Source organism: Salvia splendens, chromosome 5 (genome assembly GCF_004379255.2).
Source record: "Salvia splendens isolate huo1 chromosome 5, SspV2, whole genome shotgun sequence".
NCBI classification, from domain to species: Eukaryota; Viridiplantae; Streptophyta; class Magnoliopsida; order Lamiales; family Lamiaceae; genus Salvia; species Salvia splendens.
The window spans coordinates 34,777,178-34,787,405 of NC_056036.1; the positions used below are offsets into that span (position 1 = coordinate 34,777,178).

Here is a 10,228-nt window from a genome sequence, read left to right on the forward strand (position 1 = left end):
AGCTTCAAGGCCAGCTGGCTTCAAGGCCAGCTAGCTTCAACCTCGGCTTCGGAAGTCTGCACCACAAGATAGACCTCCCAATATTTGAAATCCCTGAAACCCAATTTACTGTCGGGGTACTGCTGGTGAGACAGAAGCTTCACATCATCGGCGGACATGCCGTTGGTTGCTGTGCGGAGGTTGTTTTGGTAGATGCCGGCAAATCGGCTGAGCTGCCTCCTCAGCCGCTCCCACTGTTTCCGGCATTGCTCTCCATCGCGAGGCTTCCCACCGGGCGGTTTGAATTGGAGGTAGCTTCGGCTAATGCGCCACCAAATTCTGTCGATATGCTGGTTAGCCCCGACGTAGGGATCCTCGACTACACTGATCCAGGCCTTTGCCAGCTCGACGCACTCCTCTATGCTCCAGATGGTCCTCTTTCTCCTGCCGGCTTCCTCCCCCTCCCCCTCGGCCCCCGCCCCACCCTCGTTCCCCGAACGCGCAGACGAGGTAGTGGCCTTGCCCTTGCCCTTCCCTCTCCCTTGCCTCCGCGTCCTCCCTCCCGCCGATGGCATCTCAGTGGGAGAATCCCTGACCGGAGATAGCCCTAACTTCTCAAAAGAGAAAGTCTCGATGCCGGTGAATTGAGTCTCCAGAGAAGTACTCTGGGGGGAATCACCAGACAATAGATCCATGTAGGGGCGATAGACATTGTCCCCAGGTGATTGGGGGACCCCCTGCCTGCTCCCCCCACAGCGGTAGGCATGCCTTGCATCATTCCGGGCATCGCGACGCTCATCCCCGTCATTTGGGGAATCATCCTACACCAAGGGGGGTACATATTGTAGTACCTGGGCATCATCCCCGCCATTTGGGGTTGGGGCATCATCGGCGCCATTCTGGGCATCACCCCGGACATCAGTGCACTTCCGCCGGCATTTCCCCCAACTCTAACGGGAAAAGTCGGCATTTGTGACTCGCTCGTGGCGGGGGAATCACTATCGAAGTGCTCCATTTATCTTTTGAAGAAATGAAAGTAGAGAGAGAGACTCGTTAAAACAATTGGTGTGAATGAAATGAAGTTCAACAAGCCGTATATATAGAGTTTAAAAAAAATGAAAAATCGGGAAGTCCGCCGGGACGTCCGTCGTGTCACCGCAATGACGGACGTCCTCGGAATGCCGCGGAACTCCGGTGTCCGCATCGCACGTCCGCGTCCGCCTCTATGCTGCGTAATGGCGGACGTCCTGCACGCCGGTCGGACGTCCACTATCTCAAATGCATATTTTCATAAAAATAAAATAAAACAAAATACTAAACATATAAAAAGTAGTCTCATTTTCCACTATCTCACTTCAATTATTACACACTCTAACAATTTCTTAAAACTCGTGCTATGACTAAATTGCACTCCTAAACTGGGACGGAAGGAGTAAAATTCACCGTTTCTATCAATTTATTTTCCCTTATCTGTTTACCGTCTCTGTTGAGGCCTGAAGAGCAAAAAGTAAGTATAGTTTCTTTTGTTAAATAAGTTGTGTTTCTTTACATTGTCCATTTAAAACAACACAAGAAATGACATCAAGAAAGCTAATCCATAATATGAATCCCAGATTCCCAAACTTTCTTCCACTCTCCTCATCAACCCATTTCAGCTCACCGTTTGCCCCCAAACCCCCTTCAGTCCTTGCCACAAATGTCATCAAATCATACCTGGAGGCGGGCCTCGTCAATGACGCCCGCATCCTGTTCGACGAAATGCCTGACCGAGACGTGGTGGCTTGGTCCGCCATGATCAGCGGCTACACCTCGCGCAACCGCCCCGCCGATGCCTGGGCCGCCTTCCGCGACATGCTTCCTGACGTCCGCCCCAACGAGTTCACCTTCTCCAGTGTACTCAAGGCCTGCAAGATCATGAATTCTCTACCCCGTGGCGCCATGGCCCACGCGCTCGCTCTCCGGCATGGCTTCCTCGGGAGCATCTACGTTGCCAACGCGCTCATGGACATGTACGCTGCATGCTGCGATGATATGAACAGAGCCCGCGCTGTGTTTGAGGAGATTGGTGTTAAGAACTCGGTCACGTGGACTACTCTGATCGCTGGTTATACTCATATGGGAGACGGCCATGGCGGTCTTGATGTTTTTAGGAGAATGTTGTTGGTATGCACTCATCTCCATACGTGATCGTTCATTCCTTCGTTTGTAAATTCTTGCTTTTAGCTCTCATGTATATGTGTGCTTGCTGGCTGCAGGAGGAGGCTGAATTGAATCCTTTCAACGTTTCTATCGCTATTAGGGCTTGCACTTCGATTGGATCGCAAGCCTTTGGGAAGCAGATACATTCTACAGTGTTCAAACATGGATTCGAAACGAATATCCCTGTGATGAACTCTGTTCTAGACATGTACTGCCGGTGTATTGGTTTAAGTGATGCAGATCAAAGCTTTGGTGAGATGGTTGAAAGAGATATAATCACGTGGAACACCATGATTGCAGGGTACGAGAAGTCGGATCCGTACAAGGCCCTGGACCTCTACTCTAGATTGATGCTCGAAGGCCACGTGCCAAACTGTTTCACATTCACCTCTGTCGTAGCTGCAGTAGCTAACATTGCAATCCTGGGGCTTGGAGAGCAGGTTCGTGGTGGGGTCGTGAGAAGAGGCCTTGAAGACGACATGGGGGTGGCCAATGCCTTGATCGACATGTATGCCAAGTGCGGTAGCATTGTGAGCTCGTGCAAGATTTTCAAGGCGATGCGTTGCAAGAATGTTGTGTCTTGGACCTCTATGATGATCGGATATGGCAGCCACGGACATGGGAAGGAAGCTGTTGCATTGTTCAACAAGATGGTTGAGTCCGGAGTCAGACCTGATCGGATTGTGTTTGTTGCTGTTTTGAACGCTTGCAGCCACACGGGGCTTGTTGACGAGGGCCTGGAGTACTTCAAAGCAATGGTGTACAGGTACAACATAACTCCGGATCAGGAGATCTATGGGTGTGTCGTGGATTTGCTTGGTCGTGCAGGGAGGCTTCCGGAAGCGTACAAGCTGATAGAAGCTATGCCGTTTATGCCAGATGAATCTGTTTGGGGGGCGTTTCTTGGAGCCTGCAAAGCACATAAGCTTACAGAGCTGGGGAGCAAAGCTGCAAGAAGGGTGTTGGACTTGAGGCCTGGTGTTGCTGGGACGTATCTGGCACTGTCTAGCTTATATGCCGCTAACGGGAAGTGGGGGGATTTTGCGAGGATGAGAAAATTATTGAAAGGAATGGGGAGCAAGAAAGAGGCGGGGATGAGCTGGATCGAGGTGAAGAATCAGATCTGTAGTTTTGTTGCAGGAGATAAGATGGGATCCCATATCGATTGGGTTTATGAAGCTGTAGATACGTTGGGACTGCATATAAAAGATGCTCAATACAATCCTGATTTGCAATGCTTAGAAGATGATTTGGAGTGAAGGAGCTGACAGTCATTGGGAAGCAAGTGAATTCGAGGCAGTGTCTTTAAAAGCGGGGACTCGTAAAGGCACTGGTGAGATTCAAACACGAAACCTTTGGCCTCGAGCAGTTACATCAGATTTTGAAGCAAAGACTAATTCTTTCATTTATTTATTCAAGTGATGCCCAGAAATGAAGAAATCTCAGCATGAGATTTGGGATCACACCACTAATGACTGATTCTAACTACAGAGTTATGTTGTAAATGTGCCATGGTTTCCTGCGAAGCAGGTGCATATTTTGAATTGTTATGCTCACTTTTTGAGCAAAGAAATGGATACAATGATACAGATTAGAGGAGTGAAAATAGGGAAGTGGTTGGCCAACTAATTAAGTAGAGGAGATATCGCAGCAGCCAACTGAACCAGAGATTTTGGGGGAAGAGCTGGCTGAGTAAATCAACAATTCAATTTCGAATTTCTGTTACCTTTATTTCAGCACCTTAGTATCTATAAATAGGGAGTCTCTTATCAGTTTAGACATCTTTTGGAGAGATCAGTTTATTGGACGACTGAAGTCGTAGGCCTCTGCGGAGGATTATCTTGGGCCTCTTCGGAGGATTTCTTTTATCATTTGTTACTTCCATTCTTGTTCATTTCCTTCTATTTTAATAATATCAGCCAAAGTGTGAGTTAGATATTCTGTCAAGCTCTTTTCATGCTTGATTAATTGAGTGACAACCTTTACTTCTAACAATTGGTGCGGTGAACGATGGTGAACTCTCGAGGTGATTCTCGCCTTGACGCGGTGGAGAAGGCAAACGAGGAACTCAACGACCGGGTCACAACATTGGAATCCAAGCTCGACTCCTTGTTAGTTGAGATGCGCGCAGGGTTCGCGGCCCTCAACCACAAGTCCAGAGCAATGCCGGAGGACGATGCGTCCTCTGAAAATCGGGAATCTAATTCGGTGTCTGCCGGCATCAAATCAACGTCGCCAATGCCAACTTTTGATGGATCTGAGCCTCTCACGTGGCTCGCGCGGGCAAACCAATATTTCCTCCTCAACAAAACACCTTCGGATAGACGAGTCGACTTTGCCATGCCCGCCATAGACGGACCAGCCAAGCCTTGGAAGCAATTGCTCGTTCATCGCCGTCCCTCTTTATCGTGGGACAGATTTGTTCAAGAGCTCTTGAAACGTTTTGGTGATACCATCCCATCAGAAAGCCGCGTCACCAGCAATTCATCCAAGTACAACAGTGATGATATTGTTACTGTCCATGTTGCCAAAAACCAGCCAAAAATTCCACCCACATCCAGCAATAGTACTGCAACTATCCTACCCACCGTGACAGCACCATTGCTGCCCTCTAGTCCACCTACAACAGCCCGTCACGAGATAGCAGCTATTCAAACGTCTACAAACCCCCCTGATCTCAGCACCACTACGGACAATAGCGCGCCCCTGCCCCTTCCAGTACAGCACGCCTTTCTACCACCTTCTACCACACTGCCTACACCAGCCACGGTGACAGCATCGCTGCTGTCTGCCAGCCCTGATATTCTGCAGATTCGGTCTCCGTTCCCAGCCGTGCTGCGATGTTTAGTTCCTGCTGCGGGCCACCAGTCCACGCCCATGGTGGTTCCCTTTTCGGATTCCCTATTTTCATTAGCGGGCTCTCCATTCTCCTATCTGGCCATGCTGCGATTCCTACATATAGTTGGCAATCTTCTATGGTTCGATGCTCTGGCTACTACCTGAAAGCATGAGTTTGAACCTCCACCGGAGAGAGTGATGTGTTTTGAATTTTAACTGAGCCTTGAGGGCAAGGCTGTTTCGAGAGTGAGGCAGTTGATACAGATTAGAGGAGTGAAAATAGGGAAGTGGTTGGCCAACTAATTAAGTAGAGGAGATATCGCAGCAGCCAACTGAACCAGAGATTTTGGGGGAAGAGCTGGCTGAGTAAATCAACAATTCAATTTCGAATTTCTGTTACCTTTATTTCAGCACCTTAGTATCTATAAATAGGGAGTCTCTTATCAGTTTAGACATCTTTTGGAGAGATCAGTTTATTGGACGACTGAAGTCGTAGGCCTCTGCGGAGGATTATCTTGGGCCTCTTCGGAGGATTTCTTTTATCATTTGTTACTTCCATTCTTGTTCATTTCCTTCTATTTTAATAATATCAGCCAAAGTGTGAGTTAGATATTCTGTCAAGCTCTTTTCATGCTTGATTAATTGAGTGACAACCTTTACTTCTAACAATTGGTGCGGTGAACGATGGTGAACTCTCGAGGTGATTCTCGCCTTGACGCGGTGGAGAAGGCAAACGAGGAACTCAACGACCGGGTCACAACATTGGAATCCAAGCTCGACTCCTTGTTAGTTGAGATGCGCGCAGGGTTCGCGGCCCTCAACCACAAGTCCAGAGCAATGCCGGAGGACGATGCGTCCTCTGAAAATCGGGAATCTAATTCGGTGTCTGCCGGCATCAAATCAACGTCGCCAATGCCAACTTTTGATGGATCTGAGCCTCTCACGTGGCTCGCGCGGGCAAACCAATATTTCCTCCTCAACAAAACACCTTCGGATAGACGAGTCGACTTTGCCATGCCCGCCATAGACGGACCAGCCAAGCCTTGGAAGCAATTGCTCGTTCATCGCCGTCCCTCTTTATCGTGGGACAGATTTGTTCAAGAGCTCTTGAAACGTTTTGGTGATACCATCCCATCAGAAAGCCGCGTCACCAGCAATTCATCCAAGTACAACAGTGATGATATTGTTACTGTCCATGTTGCCAAAAACCAGCCAAAAATTCCACCCACATCCAGCAATAGTACTGCAACTATCCTACCCACCGTGACAGCACCATTGCTGCCCTCTAGTCCACCTACAACAGCCCGTCACGAGATAGCAGCTATTCAAACGTCTACAAACCCCCCTGATCTCAGCACCACTACGGACAATAGCGCGCCCCTGCCCCTTCCAGTACAGCACGCCTTTCTACCACCTTCTACCACACTGCCTACACCAGCCACGGTGACAGCATCGCTGCTGTCTGCCAGCCCTGATATTCTGCAGATTCGGTCTCCGTTCCCAGCCGTGCTGCGATGTTTAGTTCCTGCTGCGGGCCACCAGTCCACGCCCATGGTGGTTCCCTTTTCGGATTCCCTATTTTCATTAGCGGGCTCTCCATTCTCCTATCTGGCCATGCTGCGATTCCTACATATAGTTGGCAATCTTCTATGGTTCGATGCTCTGGCTACTACCTGAAAGCATGAGTTTGAACCTCCACCGGAGAGAGTGATGTGTTTTGAATTTTAACTGAGCCTTGAGGGCAAGGCTGTTTCGAGAGTGAGGCAGTTGATACAGATTAGAGGAGTGAAAATAGGGAAGTGGTTGGCCAACTAATTAAGTAGAGGAGATATCGCAGCAGCCAACTGAACCAGAGATTTTGGGGGAAGAGCTGGCTGAGTAAATCAACAATTCAATTTCGAATTTCTGTTACCTTTATTTCAGCACCTTAGTATCTATAAATAGGGAGTCTCTTATCAGTTTAGACATCTTTTGGAGAGATCAGTTTATTGGACGACTGAAGTCGTAGGCCTCTGCGGAGGATTATCTTGGGCCTCTTCGGAGGATTTCTTTTATCATTTGTTACTTCCATTCTTGTTCATTTCCTTCTATTTTAATAATATCAGCCAAAGTGTGAGTTAGATATTCTGTCAAGCTCTTTTCATGCTTGATTAATTGAGTGACAGCCTTTACTCCTAACATACAATGACACACCTTATGATTTATGAAATTATTTCAAAAAGTTAAGATTGTGCTAGACTTGGTGAAGAATAATTCAGAGCGCAATTGATACAATAACACACTACTTCTAAATTGATGCTACACCCAAATTATGATGAGCATTAAAGCAAAAATACATGTAACCTCGACTCAGTGGCCAGGCTCTTGTTCACTGCACAGCCTCGTATCTTCATGTTGTGTCATAATCTTGGCGATCCCAGCAATGTTCGTGCAGTATACTAAGAACGCGCTCCAACTATTCGGTCAGCTCGGAGAATGCTCCTTAAATCATAATCAATCCCTGCGTTTGGCATCACGCCATATAGGCATCTGCTACCAATAATCGTTGCAGGAACAAGAACCACAGATGAAATGGTGGAACCTGTGCCGATCCCTCACCACAATCTCACGATCAAAAGCTTTGGACACCAATTTTGCTGCCTCGTGACAATCACTGCAGATTCTCAAATTCTTAACTATTCTTATCGGTGCAGGAGCATTCGTTGCAAACAGGCCAAAGGCAATTGCCAGCTTCTCGCTATGTCTAAACAGATTTGTTTCCTTCTCTTCTTCATCTATATCAAGCAGAACCTCATCTGTACCCGGTGCATAACCTAGGCTCCTTAATCTCCTAACCATTTCAGCCAACATTGCCTCAATTTCCTTAATCCTTGGATGTGATGTGTCTCCAGCCATGAATTCATGCACAACACCACCGGCTTCGATTATACTGCAACCTGGGGTTTTAACCACACCTTGCCTCACCATGATGTCTCTTATCTCCTCCACATTCTCCCAGTTCCCTTTAGAGGCATAAATATTCGACAACAATACATGAAACCCATCGTGCTCAGGCTGAAGCTCGATAAGTTTCCGTCCTAATTTCTCTCCCATTTCCTTGTCACCATGTTTCTTGCAAGCTCCGAGCAGAGCGCCCCAAGTAGCAACATCGGCTGGCATAGGCATCGTGTCAATAACTTCCTCTGCTTCTTTCAGCAACCCCGCTCTCCCAAGAAGATCTACCAAGCATCCATAGTGTTTAATGCCAGGTTCAATGTCATAATCTTTCACCATCGAATCAAAATACTCACGGCCCTTCTCTACCAGACCTATATGCCGGCAAGCACCAAGAACAGCCACAAAAGTTATCTCATTCGGCACCATTCCACATCTTTTCATCTCCTCAAACCTCTCAAGTGACCTTTCTACTTGCCCGTTCATTGCCAGGCCGAGGATCAGAGCATTCCAAGAAGAAACTCCCTTTTCGTCCATCCCATCGAAAACCTCCATTGCATCCTCAACACTTCCACATTTCATGTACATATTAATAAGAGTTGTGCCAAGAATAATGTTCACCTTCATCCCATTCTTCCGTATGTAAGCATGAGCCCACTTTCCTTGGTCGAGGGCAGCAAGCTGAGCACACGCTGAAACGACACTCACGAGAGTGGTCTCATCAGGCTTAACACCTTGATGCAGCATCTCGTGGAATAACGCCAACGTCTCAGAGAAGTTACCATGTTGGGCATTGCCTGATATCATTGAACTCCACGATACAACATCCTTTTCAGACATCCTATCGAACAATTCTCTAGCCTTCTCAACCAATCCACATTTAATGTAGCCAGATATCATAGAATTCCAAGATATCAAGTCCAAAACACAACCAGCTTTGAACAACTTCTCCGCTGCTGAGACATCCTCACATCTTGAATACATGTGAATTAGAGCATTCTGTAGATTGATATAAGATTCAAAACCAACTTTTGCAACCAAACCATGAACTGATTCCCCCATTCTCACACTCGCCAAATGCGAACAAGCTGAAAGCACAGACACGATGACTACCTCATCAACACTAATTCCTTTCCCACACATTTTCAAGAACATATCTAAGGCCTCTTTATACATCATATTCTGCTCATAACAAGATATCATAGCAGTCCAAGATACCACATCCTTCTTATCCATCTCCTCAAACAATTGCTGCGCCTCACTCAACCTACCACTCCTCCCCAACAACACTATCATAGAGTTTGATGCAATAATGTTTCGTTCAGGCATTCGAGCATACAGCACCTTCGCATTTTCAACGCTCCCTGCTAAAACATATCCAGCCAACATTGAATTCCAGGAAACCAAATCCAAAACAGGACTTTCATCGAACACCTTTCGGGCATCTTCAACTCGCCCGCACACACTATACATGTTTATCAAATTATTTACAACGTAAACATCACCACAGAAACCCATCTTCACAACATGATCGTGCACCTCTTTCCCCTCGAATTCAGAGAAACGGAGAGAGCAGCCCTGAATCAAGATGGGGTAGGTATAGTTGTCCATGAACATATGACCATTCTTTAACATTGATTTGTACAGAAAGATTGCATCTTTTGCTCTGTTCCGTTGGACAAAAGCTTTCAGCATTGTATTCCAGATGAACCCATTTGAGTTGTCAATTTTGGCGAAGATTTTGTGAGAATGATCAAATGGAATAAACGATGAGTCGGTGGAAAATTTGAGAATTCTACTAGCAGCATAAGTGTCTTTAATAAGACCAGAGCAGATAGTTTGACAAAGAATCTGATTAAAGAAGCGCGGAGTATGGCAACGAGAGAAAAGAGTCTCCAATTCCGAGCAAGTTATTGTAGCTCTTGAAGTGGACTTGTGGTTGAGGGATGATCTAATTGCTGAAAATGAACTTAGCTTTGCAGAACTCATAAGAAAGATATCGCTGCACAAAGGCTTTCAGCAAAGAGAGAACGCGAGATTTAGAGAGAGAGAGATCAGATTTAAATCTCGCGCCACAATCCCATGGTTTAAAAGTTACAATCATATGAGTATGAATTTTGATTCAAGCTTTTCTGCAGATTTGCTGAACTGCTGTATGACTATAGCCCAATAAGGGCCCTTAATAGATAATCTCCAGCCTTATAAAGCCCATTAAGGTGCCTTATACAGTAATACATTTAAAATTGACCCTCTTTGTCGAATTTTTTTAACACGCATT

The 10,228-nt window shown here is 46.6% G+C and overlaps 2 protein-coding genes across 2 annotated transcripts; one reads left to right on the forward strand and one right to left on the reverse strand.

Annotated features, from left to right (window-relative positions):
- Positions 1–1,486: 1,486 nt before the first annotated feature.
- On the forward strand, positions 1,487–4,125 carry LOC121802993 (putative pentatricopeptide repeat-containing protein At1g56570). The gene is made up of 2 exons (XM_042202692.1): positions 1,487–2,142; positions 2,235–4,125. Exons 1-2 carry the CDS (start codon positions 1,555–1,557, stop codon positions 3,435–3,437), a joined length of 1,791 nt encoding a protein of 596 aa, XP_042058626.1. The 5' UTR covers positions 1,487–1,554; the 3' UTR covers positions 3,438–4,125.
- Positions 4,126–7,264: 3,139 nt separating this feature from the next.
- Positions 7,265–10,080, reverse strand: LOC121802707 (pentatricopeptide repeat-containing protein At3g62890-like). Its single transcript, XM_042202385.1, has one exon. It carries the CDS (start codon positions 9,937–9,939, stop codon positions 7,549–7,551), a length of 2,391 nt encoding a protein of 796 aa, XP_042058319.1. The 5' UTR covers positions 9,940–10,080; the 3' UTR covers positions 7,265–7,548.
- Between the last annotated feature and the right edge of the window lie 148 nt (positions 10,081–10,228).

Coding starts and splice junctions, on each gene's coding strand:
- LOC121802993 (XM_042202692.1), top strand. CDS start 1,555: ATGACATCAAGAAAGCTAATCCATAATATGAATCCCAGATTCCCAAAC. Junction 2,143..2,234: donor TTTTTAGGAGAATGTTGTTG/GTATGCACTCAT, acceptor TGCTGGCTGCAG/GAGGAGGCTGAATTGAATCC.
- LOC121802707 (XM_042202385.1), bottom strand. CDS start 9,939: ATGAGTTCTGCAAAGCTAAGTTCATTTTCAGCAATTAGATCATCCCTC.